The sequence below is a fragment of the Crassostrea angulata genome, chromosome 3, assembly GCF_025612915.1.
Source record: "Crassostrea angulata isolate pt1a10 chromosome 3, ASM2561291v2, whole genome shotgun sequence".
NCBI lineage: Eukaryota > Metazoa > Mollusca > Bivalvia > Ostreida > Ostreidae > Magallana > Magallana angulata.
The window spans coordinates 31,226,701-31,254,239 of NC_069113.1; the positions used below are offsets into that span (position 1 = coordinate 31,226,701).

General features: G+C 36.1%; 1 protein-coding gene across 1 annotated transcript in view; it reads left to right on the forward strand.

Moving 5' to 3' along the window:
- Positions 1-26,038, forward strand: part of LOC128176837 (uncharacterized) — a gene marked incomplete at its 5' end in the record, with an annotated part of 41,630 nt that extends 15,592 nt beyond the window's left edge. The window contains 12 exons of the mRNA XM_052843385.1: positions 88-267; positions 611-793; positions 1,226-1,370; positions 1,549-1,669; positions 6,324-6,451; positions 12,467-12,589; positions 12,687-12,910; positions 13,003-13,182; positions 22,996-23,178; positions 23,764-23,908; positions 24,382-24,905; positions 25,253-26,038. Coding sequence (XP_052699345.1) covers positions 88-267; positions 611-793; positions 1,226-1,370; positions 1,549-1,669; positions 6,324-6,451; positions 12,467-12,589; positions 12,687-12,910; positions 13,003-13,182; positions 22,996-23,178; positions 23,764-23,908; positions 24,382-24,524 — 1,755 coding nt within the window. The remainder of the gene's footprint in view (positions 1-87; positions 268-610; positions 794-1,225; positions 1,371-1,548; positions 1,670-6,323; positions 6,452-12,466; positions 12,590-12,686; positions 12,911-13,002; positions 13,183-22,995; positions 23,179-23,763; positions 23,909-24,381; positions 24,906-25,252) is intronic.
- Between the last annotated feature and the right edge of the window lie 1,501 nt (positions 26,039-27,539).

A 27,539-nucleotide genomic window follows, 5' to 3' on the forward strand; every position in this document is an offset into this window, starting at 1 on the left:
TTGCATTCCTTTAAAATACATCCTTACAAAAATATGCATTACAATTTTAATCAATACATGTAAAAGCAATATCGTGTTTTTTAATAGAATGGAGCTGAGGCAACAGATTCAAAGAATCTGTGTTGTCTGTGTTGTAAATCCGGTCCAATTACGGGTACAATAAAAATTAACCGGATCGGGTACGTTCCCGGAGAGTCTTTGTACTTTGAGGCCAGTGCTCAGAACTTGTCCAGTCGTAATTGTGGCATGTCTGCAAACTTAGAAATGGTACGTACATTAATAGGAAAAAAAATTAATTACAATTGTCCATAATGATAAAAATTACGTCTTAAAGGAACATATTTTTAAAAGAAATATATTATCAGCGAAATGTACCCGGGCATTATGAAATTTTATCACATGGTCAACCCGTATTTATATATCCAAATACATAAAAATGATACGTACTTATTTGCTAATTATAAATGTATCCTTAATATGCTAGATTTTTAAGTTTCTCAATCAGTACTTTACTTAAGATCTAGTTTTGATAAAAAAAAAAAACTATACTTTAGATTTGTCCATTGATGATATTGAGTAATTCTAGACAATCAAATAAATTATCTTAAAGGTCACTACTTTTCACGCGACGAGGAAGAGCCGCACTACAGTTCAAGTGATCAACACGATTCCGCACCGAGATATAGGCCCTGGAGACTCAGATGTGTGGGGTGGAGAGAGATTCATCATTCCCCCCGTGGCGCCCTCCTTCCTTTCTGGTTGTAACATCATAGATGTCAGATACATCCTTAAGGTACCTACACTGTTCGTTGATATTTCATTCTTAATTGACAATTATTCGAAAGTTAGCTTTAAAATATGAAATTATCTATCATATGAATTGGTATTATCTAGGCAAAGAGTGACGGACACTGCTGGCGGATCTAACTCGTATGTCTCATGTTGTCTAAAGCAATGAGAGAAATTGTTGTTTTCATTATGGTCTTAGATTCGTTGTTGTAATTTTTCAATCGTTGTTGTCGTTGTTTTGTATTTTTTTTTGTCTAAAATAAAATAGACAACAGTTATGAACATATTAAAAGTCACGACAGTCATGATACATTCCACCATTGTAGCGATGTATATTGCATTTCATTTGATAATAATATGGCAGACATATATTGCAATGTTGTAGCGATGGATATTGCGTTGCATTTGATAATAATGTTTGTGTTTTTTGTTATAGCTAGTTATTGACCCTTCAGGTCCTGCTTTTGACCTGAACGTTCCGGTTGAAGTTATCATAGGAACCATTCCCCTTCAGTCGGCTGTACAACAATATCAACAGACACTTTCTTCAGCCCCTTCGGCACCGCCACAAGTAGCAATGCGTATGTTGTTTTTTCTTCTTCAATTAAAATTATTGATGTTTTGGATACTGAACTTTTCAGTTCAATATCAAAGTAATTTCAGAGAATGAATGTGAGGCTTATATTGCTATGGAAAAGTTTTGTGGTACTGATATGGAGAGCGTTTTTGTACAGTCACGTGTGTTACCATTTCTTTCAGCCGCGCCGTCTTATAACGAGTCTATACTGGGGCCGACGAACATCAGGGATGAGGAGCAAGGGGAACACACTCAGGGACAACTCGATTTCACTCCGACCTACACATACTACAACTGGTCTCGGTGAACTTAGATGCAATATAAAGGGGACAATTACGGTCTCTCGCAAAAAAAGAAAAACTCACCAATTGCGTTGCACTATTGACTGAAGCCTCAAGCACTCATTCTTCTGCACCTTGTGTAAACACACACTTAAATCTAGATTTTTTTAAAAGATTTTACAGGCAAACAAAACAAGTTTTTTTTTTATTTTATTGATTGCCCGTCTCATTTACATTTATTCATATAATCATATGATACGATGTTGCAGCTATTTCTTTCTTGAGTGATTTGTTAATCAAAAGAGCAATTTATAACATGCTGTTTCGTTTTAGAACATTTCATTGTTACAATGCAGGATCTTCATATTTCGTTAATGCAATAATTATTCCATTGCAAATTAAAGAAGATAAAAGGCTTGCATGCAATGCCTGTAGTTATAGCGACACTGTATTGAAATGGTTTGCTGATAATCTAAGTTGCACATCACAGGGCATGGTTTGAAAAATTAATTTAAAAGTATGTTTGAGAAACAACAGTTATATGTAAATGTAACGTTAAAAATGTGCTTCCTTGATATTATTTATTTGAGTGTTGACGTACATATAGCATTTCATTCGTATTGAAAAATACTGTTTATCATGTTTTTGAATACCACAATGGTTTTATAGGCAAACCTCTTTGACAAAATTAATGAATTTGGTTAAAGAGTTAAACAATTTGAAAGACGATTTGACATTAAATGTATAATCATGTAGGTTTTAAAATTTGAGTCATTGGTTAGCACAAGTCAACCGTATTTGGTTTTTTTTTCTTTAGTTAAACTTTTAATCATAGTTTGAATAGATAACAATTACAATTAAATATATTAAATCATATTAATATATTTGATGTAATATATATACATGTACACCTCTATAAGATATATACATGTACACTTCTAGTTATACATATTAGTGAAGTATTTATAAGATGAGATGTACTTATCTACATGTAACAATAAGATCTACAGTAGTCCGAGGATATGAAATAATTTTCCAATTAAAAACGATTTATTTGTGTATTTGATAAAATAATGAATGGTTTAGGCATATTCTTATCAACTTCATACTTACTGTCATTTACTTTATATTATGTACAGTAATAAAGTATTTCTGAATATACTTCAAATGTCAAATATATTATGTTTTCAACTCTTAAGAAAGGAATTATATTGAATACTTTACCATTATGATTTTATGTACGCAATGAATTTAAATTCACAAATTGAAGAAACTTCCATTTCAGCTGAATTTGTATTGCACCTTGGTTGTTTTTTTTTTTTATATATATTTGTCACAAAGGGTTTACTTGGAATAATCATATATCAGGTTATATACTAGTATCCGCGATCTGGATTGTTTATGAGGAATTATCGTTCTTTACCATTTTTCTCAGTAAATGTAAGACAAGTTGTGTGGATGGACTGACAGTGTTTTTGGAATGGTGAAAGAGCAATCAACATGATAAATTAAAGCAATTATCAGTTTGATATCGTGGGTAATATGTCATGACGTATTCATTATGATAAAATCGATGACGCAACCACCAGCTATGCCATTCAATCACCTTTCAGTTGAACGACACAAATTGAAATTATGCAATAAAATATGAAATTATACAATAAAAATGAAAAACTATGCAAACGAATACAGAGTAAAATTGTACCATACTACTTTATTTTTTTTTCAAAACGAATGAAAGACCATTTATTTTCGATCAATAATGAAAAAAAATCATACAATAAAAATGAATCAAATATTTTAACGTTTGACATGCCATACTTAAATGCACATATACATGTTTATGCATTGACAAAACAAACAATTGAAGATCGATCATGAACATGCATGCCGTGAGATATTAGCGATTGTCCAAAATAACAAGACAGTTGCATAACTATCATTGTTACGGTGAGACAAAATCAAAACGGAAGTTTGAACACGAACAATACTTTTGGCAATTCCTTTTGATATATAGAGCGGTGTTTTTTTTTCTTCCCAAATACCATTCGGATTCAGACTATCAGATTAAGACGTTGAACGTGAACGGGTTATAACAAACAGGTACGATTCTCTCTGTCTCTGTCTGTCTCTCTCTGTCTGTCTCTCTCTGTCTGTCTGTCTGTCTGTCTGTCTCTCTCTCTCTCTCTCTCTCTCTCCATAAATGCCATATTTGTTTATGAAAACGATTTTATCATTTATGCTTTAGAAAAAATGCTTAAAACTAAAAATCATGCAAGAAAAAGAGCAACCTTTGTATAATTAATTTACACTGTGTAGTTGATGGTAAATAAAAAATAAATATAAGGGGCACAATATGAGCAAAAGACTCAATGACTCTTTTTTTTAGGGGGGGGGGGGGGAGGGAAGAAAGGATTATTATTTTTTTTAATGCTTTGGACATTATATATGTATATTTGGGTAATTATGTTCATTAGTGTCATTTTCACTTAGTCTGGAATGATTGATTTCTGAGAAAAATAGGGATATGCGTATTTTGCGATATAAATATCCAGCTACTTTTAAAACTGCTTTTGAAAAATATGTCAAAAATGTGGTTTTTCAATCAGAGAGTACAGTAAGGATAGAAGCATACAAGAGTAAGCGGAGTGGATAAATAATGCATTTTACTTGAAAGACCTATATGCATGTAACAGATAGCTGCTAACATCAGCAATGAAAAAATGCATACATGTATATCCAGATACTTAAGATGTTTGAACAAACTATAAAATTTTCAAATAGGGCATTTTAAAAGAAGAAATAAAAGCTGGCAGGATCACGATAAATTTTTGAGTGACTGAGGCAATATATTAGCATTAATGGGGACCTAGACAAGATTTGAGCCCTAATTTGTCACATTTTATTTTTCCATGTTTAATGTCTAGTATACTAGGTGATATGGGTATTTTCAATATTTTGTCAAAATTTGACAGTCAAATACCAAGTTACAGGCAAGATACAGAGACTTGTTATGTTCTACATATGTGTTGTTTTGGCATAACTTTCAATCCGATTTTTTGGTTAATAATATTATATATGAACGTGTTGAGTTCATTAACTTTTATGCCACGAGTCATTATCTCGAAGAAATGCTGTCTTGCTGAAACATAATTTGGTAACAAATACATGTAGTAGACTTGAACTTTTTTGAAATAATATTACAATACATTCCTTCCTCTGTGCCTTGCTTGTAACTTGACTTCCAACATTCAGGTCAATTATTCAAATTACGCACACAATTTGAGCTCATTTTTTTTTAATTTTTTTTCCTTCCAATATTGATGTCTAGGATGGGTCATAATATACTGTATACAGGGAAATATTCGCCCTCATTTTTTTCGCCCCTTTCGCCCTTGTTGTCATTGGGCGAATTTAAGACTGGGCGAATTCCAATGGCTCAATTATTTCTTTCAAGACACAACTGTGTATGGGCGGATTCAAGACGGGCGAAACTCTTTGCAAGTGTAGAGGGGCGAAAATAACCCTGACTGTATACAGTAATAGTATTTTCATTGGTTTGTCAAAATTTGAAAGTCAAATTTCGAGTTACAAGCATGATACAATTTTGAAGTTGTTTGTTTGGAAAACAAAGCTCGAGTCGTGTTATATTTTTTTTGCAAAGTGTTGGTTTAAGTTTCAATCAAATGTTTCATTATTTTGTTGGTAACAGTATTTAGGAACATATTGAATAAGTTGTCTTGTTTGCCATGATTCATTTTCTAAAAGAAATCGACATTTCTTACTAAAACATCATTTGAATTAAATTGAAGACTGGAACATTGTTTACATAAAAAAAGAATTCTTTTATCTGTATCTTGCTTGCAACTTGACTTCTAACTTTCAAATTTTGGTTAATTATTCAAAATGCACAAGTAAAGTATTTAAACATAAAAAAACGAGTTTGTGTCTTAAATTGTGTCTAGGTCCCTTTAAAGGGTGGATGACGTGGCTAATTTTATACTTTATAAATCTTCTTAAGATGGTATGGGACATCTGTCGATATTAATGTGGATTAAAGTACATTACAGATCCGTAGTGAACCCTCTAACCCACTGCGCTAAGCTTTTAGATAGAAATTTTGGGGAAAATGAGCATGAACATACAAGTCTCTCAGTTGTATAAATTCATTATAAGATTTGATTCCCCAATTCATGCCAGTTAAGTGGAGTAAGGACATGACTTAGATTTGTTATCAGAGGGCACCTTCCCCCCAAAACTCAACCTTCTCCAAAACCCTTAACGTTCTCCAGTATTGGACAAGTCTCTTAAGTTCATAAGTATACCAAAATGCACAATCAATGCAAGTTTGGAGAGAAAAGGTTAAGTAAAAACAGGAACTGTCCCACAAACTTTGACCAGGTCCGTACCTCGGCGCCAAAGGTGTTGCAAGCTTAAAATTAAGACACTATTGTAGATCTCATCATGTGTAATTTTTGATCATAAAGTTTTTTTTTTACAAAATGTACTTTACGCGAACTTCATGTTAAACTCACGTGAAATTTGCGTGGACTTCTTTACACGTGCTTTTCATTTGAGACTCAATTGGCTGAGTAAATATCGTATTTCTTCTATCTTTAATGGTGTTTTCCCCCTTTCGAAATCTATGAAGAGTATGGTGTCCATTTTATTTGTAGATTGGACATGGGAAAGAAGCTGCGGTGTTTCCAGATTGACTTTGACAATCCACAGGCAATTTATTTTCCTGGTCAGCCAATCAATGGGAAGGTGATTGTGGACCTGGAGTCTGAAACAAAAGTCAATGGTAAAAACCAGACTTGAAATTTTGATAACTAATATGAAAGATACACGTATTTCCAGTTGGTATTAACTTATCAAGGAGAGGTTAAGACCTCAAGACTAAAGTTTAAAATTGAATTTGAATATGAAGATTAATCGTTCATATATAGCGTTTTATTTACATCTACCGAGCATAATTCTCTTTATTTCTTACGGAAACTTTAGTTAGCTCATAGCTCTATAAAAGCTTCAGAACTGAAATCTGCACACCGTTTATCGATTGGCTGAAACCTACAGCGACCTAACAATAATCATGGACTGCACGAAATAATCATGATAATGCCAGACTCAAAGTCCCATAGTACACGATTTGGCTGTTTCTTTTAGTTAACGTACTGATGTACATTAACAGTAATTTAGTTTATTTTACTTACTTTTTACAATCACTTTATTAATTTCTCAAAAGAAAGATGCAAATATAGACGATAAGAAGCTTTATTTGGTGATTCATGCGGATTATAAAGGTAGCAATCATTGCAGAAAAAAATTTACCATCCCGCTAATGCGGGTTAATTATTTCAACAGAATAGAATAACAAACACGTCTGTTGGCAGTTTTTTGTCATGGCTTTACTTTAGTATTATAATAAATGGCAAAGAATACAATATATAGAATAAGACTTCAATGAACAATGAATTGAGGTATCAATGGTTAAACAACGGTCACAACAAAGATGATCAATGAAGTTTGATAAATGTTCAAAATGGTTAAATGACAAAAATTCAATGTCAATCAATGTATTATGCACAATGGTCTACGTCGACTTTTTCAACAGTATATGCCGTAGAAAAACAATGACAATGACAAAATGACGGAAGCCCATATTATTGGCCAGAGACACTGGAAATAAACAGAATCTGCGGCGGGGCTTCATGCAAAATTCGGCCATATGTACGAAAGCATCAAGATGACTTGCTTGATGCTTGCGGACATCCGCCACAAGCGGGCAAATTTTGCCCATGCCATGACAAAAACTGCTTCATGAATGTAAAGGAGGAAAAGTGTCAAGGTTTTCAAGCAATATTTTGTACAAGCCAGAATGAATACCATTCAAAAATAAAGTTGAGCACAATCAGAGAGATGAGTGCCATCAGGGTATAAATTTGAGTTGCATTTTTTTAAATATGGGTAGTTGATATAGCCCCCATTTCTAGCAATGACGAAGTTTGACATGGAACTGTTGATCCTAACGCGTGTTTTTTCTGCTGCTATGTGCGAGAACATATGACGGTAATATGTTCTTGGCAAGATCTGAGACCAAATAATTCTACAATTTGGCCGCATAGAGTGAATACTGGCAACTGTCAGTTTCATGTATTTTTGAAGGCGACGCAAGGACATACTAGTAGTACCAATACTGTTACCCCCACAATGAAACATTAGTACATCTGGATAACCAAACTGTTGGACTAGATCACGAAAGCCTGGCTCAACGTCCTCCCACACCATTCCTTTCTTGCCAAACACCTTATGGAAATATTGTGAGGCTCCAGATGTAGGTCTTGATTTTTTTAATTGGTAAATGAGTACTGATAGGCGTAGCAGATCAAGGATGAACCCATTATCCATACTGTAGTAGGGGTACCTGCAAACTTAGCATACTATTAGAAAACAGTATTTGTGTTGCAAGGTACTTATATTCGAATGTATGAATAAACGGCATTTGATTTTCCAACGGCTTTTATCTTAATTTCTTCTTCAGGTATACCTTGTAGAAACATATGCGGTGCACTACCGATGCGAAATGAATGGGATTTAAAAGATGTGGTATCCATACCAATGAATTTTATTGTTTTGTGTAGGATTGAAGTAAACTGATATGATGTTAGGGGTTTTGCATTCAAGTGGCAGAAGAATGGGCCTGAAACATTAGGTCTTATTGATAGGTATTGATTCAAATAAGTAAATTATGTTGTTGTTTGTGTGTTTAGAGGTATTTGGATTGTGGCACCTTTGCCCAGTTGGTCAGTTTTAGAGCCCTTAATCTGAACCTTGATTTCAGAGTCTAATAGATGAATGTCAGTCTCAAGTAACACCACTGCATTCCTACTCGACACAGTAAATTCACTCACTCTCAGTAGTGCAAAGAAGGCTAGTTCAAATGCGGTTGCAAACAGTGTAGTTTCATAAGAGTAAGCACAAACTGAAGACAATGCAGAACCAAGTTGGCCTAACAGGGGTAAAGCTATTGGTGCTCTAATGTCTTTGGAGGGATTTAAGCGATGGCATTCCCTAAAGCATCTTTTTGACGATAAATGTTTTGGTATGGTCAGTGTGACCTTGCAATTGGAGCTGATAGCTTATACCACTAATATAACATCTTGCAGTTGAATATGAAATGGAGTTTGATGCTAAGTATGCAATATAATTAACTAACTGGTGGACTGGTGGTGGCCGAAGTAGCTGCAAGGAAAATTTGTTACGAAATGTACCAAATGACTCGAGACCGCGCTGGTATGTATCAGCTGTGTTTTTTGCAATGGCAGCAGATAAAATCACATCTACGTGGGGTGTAAGAGGTTGAATAATTCCGTCGATATCTGTGTAGGCTGAATGTCTGCATTCGGAGAAAGTGTTCTGAACTTTGCCCACTGAAAACGATAGATAGAGTCTGCTATAGAATTATAATACCCAGGAATATGAACAGATTTTATTTGAATGTTGCGACTTATGCAAATTAACGCTAGCGGCCTGAGTAAGCGCATGACACGGTGTGATTTACTTGTTTGGAAATTGATAATATGGAATAATGCCAAATTATCTGTATTTATGATTAATTTTGTGCTTACCAAGTAATCCTGCCATAACCAGATTGCAACAACTATTTGTACAAGCTCCAAGAATGTAATGTCTCTGCAAACATCAAGTGACCATGAGTTAGGCCACTTGATTACTGTCCAGTGATTGTTAAAAAATGCACCCCAACCACAGGAACCACAACTGTCAGTAAAAAGATTGAGTGCATCATTACTGGACCAGGCTAACTCAGGGAATGGGGTTTTACCATTATAGTTTTCGAGAAACTGGATCCATTTTCTAGCATCCTCCTTAATTGCATGGGTCACCTTAATTAGAAATGTGATTTCTTTATGCCAATAGTAGCATTATAAAAGCGACGACAAAATGCCCTGCCACCAGGAAGTGCCTTAGCAAAAAAATTAAGTGAGCCGCAGAGTGATTGCATTTGTTTCAAGGTAACCTTTTTTGATTGAAGGAGTGATGTTAGTGCAGTCTGAAGCTCAGAGCATTTATGGGTCGGGATGAAAATAGTTTGTGTAACAGTGTCTTTACCCAAACCCAGGAAAGTTAGTTTGCTAGTAGGGCCCTCAATTTTGCTAGAATTGAGAGGTATACCGAAATGTTGACACAATGTTTGAAAAGACTCTGCAAACTGGGTACAATGAGATGTGTCCCTACTACCCGCAAACAGGAAGTCGTCAAGGTAATGAATACTGTTTGGACTATTGCAGTTCTTAGCTAGTACCCAGTGAGGGAATGATGAGAATTTTTCAAATGTAGAGCATGCTATGGCACATCCAAAGGGCATACACTTGTCAAAATAGTATTTACCTTCAATACACATGCCCAATAGACAGAAATCCAAAGAGTGAATTGGCAGTAAGGTCCATTTTACATAACAATGTAGCTTTACCCAAGGAACTGATCATAGTTATTGCTTGATCGAAGGATGCATACGAAACTGAACATAATGCGGGGTCAATGAAATCGTTGACACTGTTACAAGTAGGGGCAGACAGGTTTGTAATTAATCTCCAACCCCCATCTTTTTTAGGAAGAATACCAACAGGATTACATCTAAATTGGTAAATTGTTGAAAGGTTTTGACATGCGACCAAGACTTATTTCCTTATTGATAATAGCAAGTAGTTCAGCAATATGAACCTGGGTTGATTTCATATTCTTGGGTTTCAGAGGAAGCCTTAAACCAGTGTAATTGAAATGAAAACCAGTACGGAAACCAAGTGATAAGTGTTCAGCAGTATCTTTGTCAGGGTAATTATCCAAATAACTTTGCATAATTTCAATCTTAACTGGAGTTGAACCTAGGTCCCATAAACCTTTGTCTGGCTTGAAATGTTTGGCGTGGGCGGTTGGGTGGCTGGTGCAAGTTGGGACGAAAGGGAGAGTTGTTTGGTTGGTTTATTTGAGTGGGGGTATGTCGTGTGCTAGATGATTGCGATGACCAGCAATGTATGCGAGGATGATTTTTTTGGCAGTACATGCACAAATGTTGGTAGAGACATGATTGTCTGCTACAACAACCTTTGAAATTATAGTCGTAACATTTTGAGTTTGATTGAGTGTTATGGGCTACAGCTGGATTGGACATATACATAAGCCATAGCTCAGCGTCTACAGAACCCCAAGTGATAGATGTGTTGGTGGAAATTTTTAGCCTAAGCTGTTTATCATACTCCAACCAACTTGCATTTGGATTTCTGCTGGCCCCTAACCTGATAGTTTGAATGTATTTTAGGATGCCCTGAATGTCTGGCAGGGTGTCTCAACAAATCAATGCTGGAAAAAATTATAAATGCATTAGTCTAAGAATCAACTGTTGTGATTTTCTTGGAATTTGTTTTTGGAGACATAATTGACTGACCGTCGACAATTGAAAATTTTTGGTCTGGCTTGTCAGTATCAAGGTCGGTGCGCAAAAGTTTGGCTAGATCAATATAATCTTTGGACCAAATTTTTTCTTTAATGGATTGGGGAACAAAATTACCAAGATTGTCTGAAACGCTGATAAGGGGTGTTGGGTTTGTAGCAATAGCAGATGACAACATACCATTGCTGCTTGCGGGTAAAACAGTACCTGAAGTTGCAGGTACTGAATTTGCTGATTGGCGGGCGTGGAGATAGCGACATCTGGCACCGACATTTCCACTGGTTGTACAGGAGCCTCAGGGGTGGACAAAGCAGGTTGGGGTTGCGGTTGAGTTCTCGAACCACGTCCTAGTCTTGAGGCCGCTGGATTGGACGCCGCATATGGGGACGATAAATTCCACTTAGACTTCCTTGCTCTCAACATTTTAAGGCGGAAAGGAACGAACTTTGTTGGTATTTGGCAATATTTAAGGATGGATGGGTCCTGATTGTTGGAGATTGGGAATGATCGAACTACTGCTTGAAGGCGAAATCCGAAAAGGAAGATGACTGTTGCACATGAACGATTGCGCGATGAACTAGGAACGATAACTCTAAATTATACACGTGAAACCAATAGAGGTACTAGTAATTGATAGTAATCTTTCTTGGATCAGCTAGATTTCTATTTGTCTCAATAACTGGACTTAACTCATATTGAGTTAAGTCTGATTATAAGTATTTTTTCTGCAATGTCGCCACCTTCATATCCCACATGAATTACCAAAGAAAGCAATTTATTGGTTAAAAATTTCCATCCACTAAGTAAGATTCCCTCTATCTCTTACGAAAATTGATTGTAATTCACAGCTGTATAGAAACTGACAGGACTGAAATCTACAGGATCCGGTTTTCACCAGTTTATCAATCGGTCTAAACCTTCAGCAGCCTATGAAAAATTCCAAGACTGCACGAAAAAATCATGATGATGTCAGGCGCAAATTTCCATAAAAGACGATGAGGCTTTTTTTATCTAACGTACTGATGTGCATTAACAATTAATAGTTTATTTACGTTAACTTTTTTATGATTAAAGAAAGAAAAAAATATAAAAATAAAATGCTGTCTTGGATGAGTCATTGTTGGTTATGTTTTCACCAATATCTCTGCCTTCAGATACCGCATGAATCGCCAAAGAACGCTTTTTATTGTTTTGATTTGTCCAGCTCAGGAACGCAAAAATTTGAACAATAATACGAGTATGCAGCGTATGCGCATTGAAATAATATGCAGCGCATTCTCGGTTACTTGACAGTAAGTTAAGATATGTATTGTACATACATTTTGTAAATCGAAGCTTTGGCTTTTTCAGATATCAAATTGAGATTTTTGGGAGAGGCCTATGTTTATGTTGACATTGCAGTTGGCAATCAAAGACGGACATGCGAATCAGAGGAAGAATACTTTGACAACACATTTTCTGTTATAGCCATGGGTAATTTTGTAATGATTTAAACAGCCATTGAAATCCGAAATAGCAAAATTAACGTTGTTGAGCCATTTTTTGAAAGTTTTATCACTTTCTACTACAGATTTAGGTGACCGTGATGAATATATTCTGAAACCAGGACTTCACACGTTTCCTTTCTCCTTTGTGTTACCTCTGGAAATACCGTCTTCTTTTGAGGGCGAACATGGGCACGTCCGCTACATCGCGAAGGGCACAATAGACAGGAGTTGGAGTTTTAATGACCACACAAAACGTGCATTTACAGTAATTGGTTTACTAGATCTCAACAAGCTGCCACTGGCCGATGTAAGCAGCTGTAAAAATTTTATTAAGAAGGTATTGCAGTGATTTACTAGAAATTCAGTTTTTAAATAGTGCTATATTGTATCACATTTTAGCGCGAAGCAGAGAATTCAGTAGAAACGAACGTGTGTTGTCTGTGTTGTAAATCGGGACCCATAGAGGCAACACTAAGACTCAACCGGATCGGGTATGTTCCCGGAGAATCTGTCTTCTTTGATGCCTATATCGTAAACAAGTCCAGTCGTGTATGTGGAGTTCGTGCACGGCTGTATATGGTAGGTACAAACTTTTATTTTAAAATCATGGTTGCATATTTCTGCCATCCACATCACTTTCGGCTCACATAACTCAACAATAAACATTTAACAAATTAACAATTAAAAATATCCTTAATGTTATTTTGATTAGTTCTCACTGTTATCATGTCTATTCAAAATGGAGCTTTCCAAAGGTAAAACTCCTTTTTACGAGATATCTATACTTACCTGCATCAACTTTACATTTCCCCGGGCTGCATACGATCGTGCCTGAAGTTTTGTGAAGGCCCAGACAATTAGAGCCCAAACGAAAAGGAGTGAGTGATGTAGGTAAATATCGATATCTCTTAACCAGGGGGTTTACCTTTAAAAATATCCACTTTATATCAATATCTGTACTTACCTGCATCAGCTTTTTGCAAAATTGGTAGCAGAAATACTGGGCGGGAGATTACGATTACTATCGTATAATAGTAAGATAAAGAATGCTATCACCCAAACGGGTATTACATTTCTGTTCTTACCTTTTCGCCCATCTCGATATATCAAAGACTGGAGACTTGGCAAACCAAGCTTCTTCTTGAGGAACATCTCTTATGTAGAATGATGTAAAGGTTTTTTCTGTTGTCGAACGAGCTCTGTAGAATTTCTTCAAATGTTTTTCAATTGAAATGGGCCCATGAAGCTGTCAATCGTCTAGTATCATGCGCACGCATGGGATAAAGTTTTACTGTTCTGTTTATACACACATTTTACAAGTGACACAATCCATCTTTTGGATGCTGGTTTTTGTGAATGTGATACGTAAGTCAAGAATAAACACTTTTCATCACTTTTTATGTATATTTTAAGTGCTCTTCGAGGACACAAAAGCAAGTCCCTATTGTCTGTTACAAAGGTTTGATGGCTTTCTAAATCTCTGACTTTTGGCCAAACACTGTATATTTGGTAACAAACGTATTCCATTGCGTTCAGGACGTAAATGTGTCTCTCAAATTGAAAGAGCTTGAATATTATACAAATATTGACTGGGGTTGAGGGCAACATTGATTATATTAGCCCCCGAGGGACGAAATATTGCCCGACGCCAAGCGGAGGGCAATATTTTCGTCCCAAGGGGGCTAATATAATCAATGTTACCCGAAAACACAGTCAACATTTGTTTTGTTATATGAAGAAACAAACCAAAATTAAGAGAATAATTGAAAACATATCGCCGTAATTTTCTCGGCTCAACAAATAATTCACGATTTCAATTCTGTGCAAAGTTCATTTCCAAAATATCCTCAGCATCAAACGGTCACTGGTGATATTTCGCCGACCGAAAGAATTAATATACAGATGTTCTACCTGATTTTACTTCACAGTAATTCGCAAATCCTTATATCCGTTATGATGGCAAACCGTTGCATTGCGCGTCCGTTGTTTATTTGCCTTGACTGACTGTCTGTTATGACGTCACCTTGTTTTGGAGTCGCGAAGAGTTATTTACGTCATCGTTTACGAATCAACTAATCAGAGGCGTTTATTTGAAATAGAAGGAATATTCTCTAGATATTATTCCTAGCCGGTCAATATCAAAAAAATATTGACTGGTCAATATTTTTCGGACGAGCTAATATTACAATTATTGACTATTCGTCTATAAAGAGTTATATAGTGAGAATATACTACTGAATATAACAATACTTACTATTGATGCTGTCGCCAGAGCTACAAGGAAAACGTTTTCCGCGGTAGGAACTTCATTTCTTCACACGATTTAACGGCTCTAATCGGGAGTCACACAACTTCCAAATGACAGTTGGCAAATCCCAATTAGGAAGTAATGGTCTTACATTTGGTTGAGAATCGTAGATTTTCTTTATTAATTTTGATAGATCAACGTTGTTACTGACAGAGCTATTGCTTCAACCCTTATGTATTGATGCCATTGCTGACCTGTAACCCAGTTATAGTGGACTCAACTGAATTCTTTTGGTTCTTGGCACACCATTCTTTGTAGATTAGTATTCTAGCATCATACATTTTTCTTGTTGACTGTCTTCGGGAGTTGAAGATAAATGATCCAGCTTTCTCAGAAAATCTATTTTCCGTTTTTTGTTATTTAAAATTTTCCTAACCGCCAGATATAGCCTTTCTGGACTTGGATGACTGAACTGTCCTCTTTTTTGAGCCGCGACAAGTCCTTTATAATTGGAAGGAAGTTCCCCTGGAATGTCTACCAATAAATGAAGAAGGTATGGAAACTATGGCTGTCTTGGTGAAAACGGAGCTATGAGAAGAAGAACACACGACTCCAGTTCCACTTTCCCGTATACCTTAGGAATAAATATGGGAGGAGGAAATGTATACGCATACATTCCTGTCCAATCTACAGCTAATGAATTGTATCCTCATGCTAAAGGATCTGGGAACAGAGATTAAAATACCTCTTGCTTCCGGTTTCCCTTGTTGCCAGAGCGGGAAAAACTCAAAAAATCTTATGAACTATTTCTTGTGTGAGACTCCATCCCGTTTTCTTGGGAATTTGTCGCCCCCTGAAAACTGATCAGCTATAACATCCCTTTTTCCCGAATCGTGAGCTGCTTTGAGCTGTATCCCAAAATGGAGACACCAATGCAGAATCCTCCATGTCATCACGCACAGGACTACAGACTTTGCCCCCTACCCCCCAGGCGATTGATGTTAGACACTACTGTTGAATTTTTTGTCCTCAGTAAGACTTGTGATTGTAAGTCTGTGATTGACATTGTCTCTGAAGTGACGAGCACAGAATTCCAACATATTTATATGTGATGACTGTTATATCACTGTCCATTCACCGGGCACATTGTTATCTTCTAGGTGGGCTCTCCAACCGTATGTTGATGCATCCGTCCACAAGGTTACATCTGCTTAGAAGCTCCAGAACAGATATCCCTGCCAGAACATTCCTTCTTTAATTTCTGTCCACCAGCGAAGATGTGGGGTGAGAAAACTGTTAATTTGAATCATCTGATCTAGTTTTGTCCATAGTTTTGTCCACATGTGGACGCCACTGAGACAGAAGAACTGAACTGTAGGCATCTTGAGTCTGGCAAAAGAAATCAAATCTCTACAGGCTGCCATTAAATCAATGACTTGGGTATTTCATGACTTCTGGATAAATCGGGAAATGTAAATAAGCTCCCTTTAGATCTATTGATGCGACCCAGTCTCTCTTATTCAGAGCCTATATTTTTGAACTTAGAGATTCCATTTTAAAATGATGATTTTGGAGAAATATATTGAACGGTTTCAAATTGATAATTAGACGGTAACAACAAAAAAGGCGGTATAAAACTGACCATCCTGTGTCTTGAAAATCTCTATGACATGGTTTCCTAATAAACTTTCTATTTCTTCTAAAATACAATGTCTTTGGGCAACATTTTGTACATTTGTTATTCTTGCTCCTCTCTTTGAAGGATGTTTTGTGAACACAGGTTTGTGTCCTTCCTGAATTATTTTAAAAATCAAATCGTCGAACGTAATTTACATCCACTCTCTGTGGTAAGAAATGATCCGACAGCCTACTTTAGTTGATTTTTGCAAGTTGAGGCGAATATCTAATTGATCCGTCATAACCTCGAACGATCTTGTTTAAAGTTATGAGTTGAACATTTAAATTGAAATACTGTCCTTTTTCTCGAGTAGTCTTTTCCGCAGAAAACGTTCCCTTCTTTGCAAAGGATGTTCTTCTGGCTCTGAGGTACTCGCCGACTTATCTCTCTCTCTTATCCTTGCAAAACTGAGGTAGCAAGGGACAGTTTCGAATAAAGTACCCGTCAATATTTTTGTAAAATTGAGAGTTGCTGTACTTGAAGGCTTATGAGTGTAGCTAAAATTCATGAAATGATTTTTGGGAGTTGATTTTAATCAACTCTCCTATGCAGTTACTCTGGCAAACCGAATCTGAAACAGTGTTTGGACCTAAGCACAAATCATCACCGCTGACATGAGTTAGTTCTTGAAAATAATCGATAAACTCGATGTAATGTACGCTGAAGCATTTTTTTTAAAAGGAAACGTATTTATAAATACTTAAGAAATAGTCAGATTTTAAATAGTACGAACAATTTAGAAGTTCTTTGCAGTAGTATGTATTCCTACGCCAGAGTTCAATATAGTCTCGTTTAACCATCGGCTGTCTCCGTTCATCTCCGACAAGCAGAGAGTCTATATTTAAAGGTCGCATCATCAAGCTATCACGTGACCTGGTATCTCTTACTCGTCGGAGATTAACGGAGACAGCCGAGCATCTGGTTGAACGAGACTAGAGTTCATTTTTGGTTGGACCCATACACTTTTTGAAATATTTCGAATACCGATTAGATACATACATGTAGTTTGATGAAATCAATTCTATTTTTAAATATTACACAATATGGTTCATTAGAGGTTTTCTCGAAATTCTTGTCGGAAAAGTCCCAGAATCCATATTAAAAAAATGTGCGTAATTCAAATAGAGATTATAAACTACTTGCCAAGCAAAATGACATATCGTTGATTTTAAGATAAATAATAATCGATAAAATCAACTCCCGTCAGTACTTCAGTACTTTGATTAATGATTATCATTAGTTAGAGGGGTGTCTCTTGTTGAAATTGATATGCAATATTCAGGCCCCTTATGTTAGGTACATGAGAATCAGAAGTAAAATGCGAAACCTGCGGCTATGACTGTTGTGCTGACTTTACACAGTGAAATTACAAGTTACAGACGGGAGGTAAAATAACACGAAAAGTAGGTGGATGGGACATTGAAAACTATACACCGGTAAGTTTGTGACATGTGATAGTGCAACATGCACGCGGTACGGAAGGTCAACCCTCTGCAGGAAATTAGCTGGGGGAGGTCTAAAAAGCTGAAAAATCATGAAAAATTAGCAAAATATGAAAGGGCCAAAATCTCATAAAAACCAGTATGTAGAGAATTTTACAGGTTTTGATTAGTAATTTTCTTCAGAAATTGGTGATTGGCCTTTTAAAGAGTGAATTCAAGGTATTTGTGCTGAATGGGAACTGAGGAAATTCTAGTTACAGAGTTCCGAAGACATGCATCCCTTGGCTACAATGAATGGTATCAAAAAAACTGTCCCCTGCCACCTTCAAGACTACATAGTATTTTCATATTTCTCCTTTAATTGTAATTTTGAGTGGATTTCACGCGCGGATCCAGAAAATTTTTCCAGGGGGGGTCCGAAGGATAATTGTGTTTGCAAGGGGGGGGTCCGAGGCATATTTTCGTGATAATTTTACTATGTAAATTTGATAAATTTTCATTTTCCAGGGGGGACGGGACCCCCCCCCCCCGACCCCCCCCCCCCCTCTAGATCCGCGCATGGATTTTGTACCATAAGTAATACATCCATGAAAATGGATGATTTTCTTGGCTATAGATGTCATGACATGATTTATTATATAGCTAAAATATTCAAGGGGAGTAACTCCCTCTTAAATGTGTAGAATGACCACCACTAGAGTAAATTGGCTTAGAGAGTAGGCATTTCCTACCTGATGACAATTAATAGGCTTAAATTAATTACTGAGATAAGAATAAATACTTTTAAACAGTTTTTATCAATTAAAACATGAAATTTATGAATTTGCAGCCATTTTGCTGTCTGATTTTATGAAATAACATTAATCCACCTGACTTATATCACCCAATTTTTTTAAAACAGCATATTTTTATTTCAAATGAACTTTACATGTGGACAAATGCAGTTATCAAAGTATACAATATGTCAAAAAACTCAAGTTTTTGCTCCTTCCTATCAAAAAAATGGTATTTTAGATGTATTTACAGAATTGAAAAAGCCACCCCTTCTTTCCAATGGACTCCATTACCATTACATGTAGGATATGTAAATGTACATTTGACCTTGAAATAACATCTGCTATGATAATTACTCTTGAAATGAACAAAAAACAACATATTTTTACCCTTTTATTGTGTATATGCATCAAAAATGTAGAAAAACATGTAAAATTTGAACATTTTTCATGGAATTCTCATCCGTCCCCTGGTACCCGGGTGTGTTTGAATTTCATTTTAATTAAACGCACACATCACACTTGTAGGTCTTACTAATTTAGCAAAATTAAAAGGAGACTAGAAACCAGACTATATAAGATATCCACTAAATATGATTATAGGCTTAGTTTTTCATAAAGACAAGAAATCACATGTAGGGCGACATGACATTTTGTGAATAAAAATGCTACAAATCATCCATTTACCAAAAAAGATCAATTTTAAATATCAGCGATGGTTGTTTTCAATTATGTGTAAGAAATGACTCAAGGAAACTGCCACAAGTTTCATAATATTAGGTTAAAGTGTTCAAACTAATGCTTCATGTGAAAATCAAAAGATAGGGGGAGGGTATACATGTAAAGTGATGTGATGCTTTTATCATGATAATATCAAGCAGATGTATGTAGTATCGAATAAGGTTTCTTATTTAAGGAGGTTGAACAACAGTTGACCTCTAAAAGATTAGGTAAAGATGCTTTATTTATGGAGAGCCCTGTGAATCTGTGTTAAATAGAGGAAAGAGGAAATGGTGGGTTCACTTAAATGGCCATATTTTTCTTAAACCTCAATGGAATTGGCAAAATGTGGTGTACTTTTTTTCAGAAAAGCATAAGCTTTTTAATTTTAAGACAAGATGACTTTTCAGAGAATGTTAGTGTATGTTAAAGGTAGCAAGGGACAGTTTCGAATAAAGTACCCGTCAATAGTTTTGTAAAATTGAGAGTTGCTGTACTTGAAGGCTTATGAGTGTTGCTAAAATTCATGAAATGATTTTTAATGATTATCATTAGTTAGAGGAGTGTCTCTTGTTGAAATTGATATGCAATATGTAGGCCCCTTATGTTAGGTACATGAGAATCAGAAGTAAAATCGAAACCTGCGGCTATGACTGTTGTGCTGACTTTACACAGTGAAATTGCAAGTTACAGACGGGAAGTAAAATAACACGAAAAGTAGGTGGATGGGACATTGAAAACTATACACCGGTAAGTTTGTGACATGTGATAGTGCAACATGCACGCGGTACGGAAGGTCAACCCTCTGCAGGGAATTAGCTGGGGGAGGTCTAAAAAGCTGAAAAATCATGAAAAATTAGCAAAATATGAAAGGGCCAAAATCTCATAAAAACCAGTATGTAGAGAATTTTACAGGTTTTGATTAGTAATTTTCTTCAGAAATTGGTGATTGGCCTTTTAAAGAGTGAATTCAAGGTATTTGTGCTGAATGGGAACTGAGGAAATTCTAGTTACAGAGTTCCGAAGACATGCATCCCTTGGCTACAATGAATGGTATTAAAAAAACTGTCCCCTGCCACCTGAGGCCTAGGGATGAACCATCCCTCTGCTTTGCACCTCTCAGGTGCTGCGTGTCTTTAGCAGCACGCAAACTTTCTGCACTTGAGTGAAGAATGTTAAAATACTTCCAAAAACCCAGTGTAGGATTCAGAGTTGTCTGTACAAGAAGTTTGTTTTCAGTTTTGTTTTTTTGTTTTTAAAAGCCAAATCCTCAATGTGAATTGATTTACGTGCTGCAACTGCGCCCACTAATATACGAAAAGTAACATAAGCCATCGACTTGAACACTTGCATCAAAGCTTGGAGGGCGTCTGTTTTGTCCTCATCAGATACAACATTATCAACATATGACGTATTTAGTGAGTCATATATCAACTCTCTTAAAAGAAGTCGAGATCCTTGATCTATATTCTATAAATCACTGATGTGTGAATGCAATATAGGGATGCGGACACGGTTGGAATTTTTGTTTCCTTTCCTCCCTGTTGTAAAACTGCTATCCTCAATGTTGCCATCAAGATGCGGCAGTACTTGTCAAAGTCAGAATTTTCATTATCATAGTCCGAACTGCACCTTTTTGCTTGTGCATTCTGGATGATGAATTCTTCATCAACATCTGTCAATGTGTTTAAAATGTACCCATCCATACGCTTAGCCTGTTGTGGGGTAAATATTTTGTCCTCATCAAACGATCTGACATATAGGATTTGAAGTCTCGGCTCTGAGTTTCAGAAACTTCAACTTTATTCAAGTTCAGTTCCATTGACACTTTTTTAACAAAAATTTTCCAGTTTACCATTAGAGTCTGTGTTATGCGTATGCACTAAACCCAAGACAGAGTTATAAAAGTCTGAACGATTATCCTCGTGAGCTTCAACTACATCATTAAGTGAATTGCTAAAGACTTGATTAGTTTCACTTCTGTGGCTTACCAGTTTATCGTCACCCGATTCTCTCCAGCGTTGATCATTGACTGTTGAAATCTATCGAACCTGTTACACGCCCGGTCTGAACGAACGTCAGACGTTATTATAGCACCAGTTTATTGTTAACTTGAAATTGAACAAACTCTTAAATTCTAGCGTCAATTAAATTTCTCATGCAATTCTTTTTTATATTGTTGCCATTAGGCTTCGAAATGTCCCAACATGAAAAGCGGAAATTTATAAACTTGAGGAGGTACTGAACCCTGCACCCAATCGCCGCCATTTTGCCTTGTTTCTATCAGAGAGATATTTTCTGATACAGCTACGTTTCCCGCAGTAAAGACTTGACTATCTGAACGATTCAGATTGCCATCCCCTCTCCCCCCCCCCCCCCCCCCCCACACACACACAATGGAATTTCTAGGTCTCGCGTTGTCGCCGATTTTCTCCTCGCTTCTGTATTCTTTCGCTTAATCATCTTTTTGATAACCGTCCGTTTTTCCTCTAACCAGTTACTGCAAACTTCGCATGGAAATGCTTCGTTACAAACTCTGTGTCTATAGCACACTGAGTGATCACTAATAACGGTAATGTCTCTATCAGATTTTACGCAAATAATTGAATCCGACATTCTAAGACCGCAGGCTTTAAATAATTATTCGAGGCAAAAACACACGGTTTTTAAAATGCACGGAAGTATTCTTGTGCGCTATGTGATACCACAGGGGTATTCTCAAAAGTCCAGGCATGATTATAGGCAGCCCGGGGAAAATGCAAAAAGTTGATGCAGGTGAGTACAGATATTGATGTAAACTAAGTTATCATGATTTGGGAAAAAACTTAAAAGTGAGAATTTGTTGAAATAACAAAAAAGTTATCGTGATTTATTAAGAGCAATCGTGACTTGAGAAAATAATTATGTTGACCTAAAGTTATATTGATAGCAGAAAGATGCCGCCATATACTAGTACATGTAAATTGGCCATTTGTCATGTTATCAACAATATCCGGTAAAAAAACGTTTGCGCGCGCGTGTTCTGTATATGATAGAAATAGCAGTGAAAGATAATCAAACAGTGTCAGAGTTTTTGTTTATCTGTCGCCGCCTTTTCAAATTCATTGAAGAAAAATCATTAAGAACACAATATCATGTTTGATGTGTTGTGAGGATGTGTAGTTGAAGTGTATTTGTATTGTTTTATTATCTATATATAAATTGAGAAACTTCTGGAATACAGGTATTCTGGAGTGGTCAACAGGTATTACCATTTTTAAAGAACATTCTTGAATCTTGAATTCCGTGTACGTCCAGAATGTACCAGTAACATCTTGTATCTAGAATTTCTAGAATTTCCAAGATTTCTTTTAATATAAATATATACACTTAACTGTATGTATGTTTGCGGATGGATTCTTGCTGTAAGTTTGTATATTTTTTTATTTTTATATGATATAATTGTAAATAATTAAAGTACTGTTAAGTTTAAACTAAGTGGTTTCTTTTGCTGGCACTTCGGGTTATTCTGATGTTACTTGATATTTTTAGGTGTCCATTTTTATGGCAGGGGATCTCGTTGACAAAACGTATGATATTCTCAACACCCTTCCATACCGAGACGTACCCCCAGGGGAAGATGATGTATGGACTGGAGACAGATTCATAATCCCCCCTGTACCCCCCTCTTTCCTTCCTTGTTGCTCAAACATTAAAGTTGAATACTATATATTGGTAAAACTATCCTTGTCAACTTCAAGAAGTTTGTAAGACAGCTCAATCTATTAGAATAGTCATTTTAGAGAATCAATTGCATCGCTTTTGTCATGATCATTGTTTTATTTCCTGTAAATAAGTATTGTATGAGAAGTCTTTGAAGTAAATTTTAAACGTAAAAACGTTAAATAAAGGTGTATGTTCATGATTTTGGCTAAGGAAGGAGTCTTTTCTGGTCTTTCGACTTGTTAAAAGTAAATTTGGTTAAATGTTCATTAAATCAAAATAAAAGGAAAATAAAGTGTCATATTTTTCTTTCTTTTTACTATCATACAACATGGCATAGAAAAAGTAATCCAAGTTTAGAATTTAACAAGGACTATATTTTTGGCGGAAGATAGGTGTAGAAAAATATCACGTTTTTGCAAGAACTCACAATTCTTTGTTATGTAAACAAAGCTCGGGTCATGTTTTTGTTAACATTTTGAATGTTGAAGAGAAATTTCAAGGTTTAAATCTGACCATGTCCTTTTAAAACAAAGCCATAAATATATGGATATAAACATGTATAATATTATCAGGTACTGATGATTAATATTCTAGCTGATGATATGGCCCTCGGGACCTTCATTACCAATTGGTGTCAAGGTGGACATCATCATAGGAACAATTCCTCTGCAGTCGGCTGTTCAACGGTACCAGCAGATGCTTTCTACAATTCCATCGGCACCCTCCAAAGTTGCTACGCGTATGTCTTATGCTACTGTATATTTCCATTGTTCTTAATAATGAAGACACAAATTAAATAGTGACATTAAACACTAGTTTTGCATGTCCAGAATCTGCTTTCAACTACTTTTTGTATGCAGAGACGCTGCGTTAAGGTAATTAATGATACAAAGTGACCTCGTTTGATCTCTTTTCTGATTTGATTAACCTTCACATATGTAGCTTTAACAAAAAGGAGGAAACTAAAGCCCTGAAATATTAATTAAATAGATATTTTATCATTACACCAGTTTCATGTTGATATTGCATATAGGAGCAAGGATAGATCAGAATTAAAAGGTGTATAGTTTCAAAAGTTCTGTTGACCGGAAGTACTATGTCACATCTTATACATTTTAACATTTTTTATTGAAATCCATACGCAAATCACACGGCCCCTAAACACACTGAAAAACTACATAAAATTCTTGGTGTTTTTTTTCTATGTTGCAGTTGAGCCATCGTACAACGAGTACATAAAGGGATCTACAAACATCAGAACTGGAGAAGACGGCAGACACACGCAAGGTCAATTAGATTTCACTCCCTCGTACACGTACTTTAACTGGTCTCAGACGTCAACTCAGCCTCAGTAGTAGTGAACAACAAGACTGTCTAATCAACTAAACACGGTCGCAGTCTCTCAACTATTATCATAATACATGTAATTTAGTCATTTGTCCTGTCGTAAAACCTGCAGGAAATATCCGTTACCAAGACAGATTTTATTACAGTGGTAAACTCTATTCTTGTTGATTTTTGGGGGGTTTGGGTTTTTTTGTTTTTGTTTATGGTTTTTTTTTTGTGTGTGTACTTTTTTTCCTTGTTTGTTTGCATTTTGTTTTTATATATATTTTTTGGTATAAGAGAACTGTTCCCGATTTGAGGGAATCTAGCCATTTAGCCCGGTCCGTTTCACCGGCTGCAAGGACCACGCTAGACATGAAGATCTGTTTCATGCTATCCTATGCGAAGAGGTCAGATTTGATTCTCCCGTCATCATTATATGGGTGTCATTTTAAGCTCGCCGAAATCTTAATCTACATGTATGATAATGTGAAAATCCTTTTTAACAATTTCATTTTAAACACTACAACTTGTAGGATAAAAAACCTAATAATCCTAAAAAGGGTGTCAAAATGTGTCCAACAAAAAGTAGACCAGTGATTTTATAGTTTTTCATTTCAAAAATAAATCTATATGATTAGGCCTCAAACAAACAAACATTTAAGGCGAAACGTTTAACTGTTTACCCAAAACTAGGTCACGGTAATCTACTTTTGGCCTTTAACCATTATTGACATTATTTAAATCTTTGATTCAGTAATGCTAAGGATTGATCAGTTGATGCATCTAAGAACTTGGGAAATGATACGGTATTTCAAAGGTAAGTTTCTATTATCTATTATTCATTTCACCTTTTCTTTCACTCTATAGTATATGAGAATGTTTGCGATTTCTGAAGAAAAATTTTAAATTTAAAAAAAAAATATGAAGATACTACAACTGTTCAGGTGGGCAATATGGCTCACGGAACACATGTTTAATCGTTCCAACAAAACGAAATATGGATTTTTCATCTACTCATTATGAAACGGTATAAAATATTTTTAAGTTTGAAAGTCATTTTAAAGTTTTTATCATCTCCGTCGGATAAGAAATTTGATGTTTGGTAAAGCAAGTGGTTTTTCGTTGTTCGCCTTTGTGTGTGTGTGTGTGTGGTGTTTTTAGCTCACCTGAGCTGAAAGCTCAAGTGAGCTATTCTGATCACATTTTGTCTGTCGTCCGTCTGTCCGTCCGTCTGTCCGTAAACTTTTCACATTTTCAACATCTTCTCAAGAACTACTAGGCCAATTTCAACCAAACTTGGCACAAATCATCCTTAGGCAAAGGGAATTCAAAGTTGTGAAAATTGAGGGCCACACCCGTTTTCAAGGGGAATTAATTAGAAATTAATGAAAAATTTCGAGAAATTTTCAAAAATCTTCTTCTCAAGAACCAGAATGCCAGGAAAGCTGAAACTTGTGTGGAAGCATCCTCAGGTAGTGTAGATTCAAAGTTGTGAAATTCATGACCCCCGGGGGTAGGGTGGGGCCACAATGGGGGGTCGAAGTTTTACATAGGAATATATAGAGTAAATCTTTAAAAATCTTCTTCTCAGAAACTAATCAGCAAGGAAAGCTGAAACTTTTGTGAAAGCATCCTCAGGCAGTGTAGATTCAAAGTTGTAAAATTCATGACCTTTGGGGGTAGGGTGGGGCCACAATGGGGGGTCAAAGTTTTACATAGGAATATAGATATAGTAAATCTTTAAAAATCTTCTTCTCAGAAACTAAACAGCCAGGAAAGCTGAAACTTGTGTGGAAGCATCCTCAGGTAGTGTAGATTCAAAGTTGTGAAATTCATGAACCCCGGGGGTAGGGTGGGCCCACAATGGGGGGTCAAAGTTTTACATAGGAATATATAGAGTAAATCTTTAAAAATCTTCTTCTCAGAAACTAATCAGCCAGGAAAGCTGAAACTTGTGTGGAAGCATCCTCAGGTAGTGTAGATTCAAAGTTGTGAAAATCATGACCCCTGGGGGTAGGGTGGGGCCACAATGGGGGGTCAAAGTTTTACATAGGAATATATAGAGTAAATCTTTAAAAATCTTCTTCTCAGAAACTAAACAGCCAGGAAAGCTGAAACTTGTGTGGAAACATCCTCCGGTGGTGTAGATTCAAAGATGTGAAATTCATGACCCTCGGGGGTAGGATGGGGCCACAAGGGGGGGGGGTCAAAGTTTTACATAGGAATATATAGAGTAAATCTTTAAAAATCTTCTTCTCAGAAACTAACCAGCCAGGAAAGCTGAAACTTGTGTGGAAACATCCTCAGGTAGTGTAGATTCAAAGTTGTGAAAATCATGACCCCCGGGGGTAGGGTGAGGCCACATTTGGGGGGGGGGTGGTGTTAAAGTTTTACATAGGAATATATAGAGCAAATCTTTAAAAATCTTCTTCTCAGAAACTAATCAGCAAGGAAAGCTGAAACTTTTGTGGAAGCATCCTCAGGCAGTGTAGATTCAAAGTTGTGAAAATCATGATCCCTGGGAGTAGGGTGGGGCATAATGGGGGGTTGAAGTTTTACATAGGAATATATAGAGTAAATATTTAAAAATCTTCTTCTCAGAAACTAACCAGCCAGGAAAGCTGAAACTTGTGTGGAAGTATCCTCAGGTAGTGTAGATTCAAAGTTGTGAAAATCATGACCCCCGGGGGTAGGGTGAGGCCACATTTGGGGGGGGGGTGGTGTTAAAGTTTTACATAGGAATATATAGAGCAAATCTTTAAAAATCTTCTTCTTAGAAACGGATCAGCAAGATGATTCTTTATAATTGTTAAGACTTTGGCTCCAGGACAATTCTTCGGCCTCACAAGAAGGTTCAGAGTTTGATGCAGCTAAATATCCCATATATAAACAACTGTAAAGGATCTTTTTGAGAACTGCAATACTCAACATGTGATATGACTATAAAATTGAAGCAGGCAGCTATTTTTTCATTAGAATCTTTTTGTATTACTGTATTGAGTTATTGCCCTTGATTTATTGATTCTTGATTAGTTTGATTA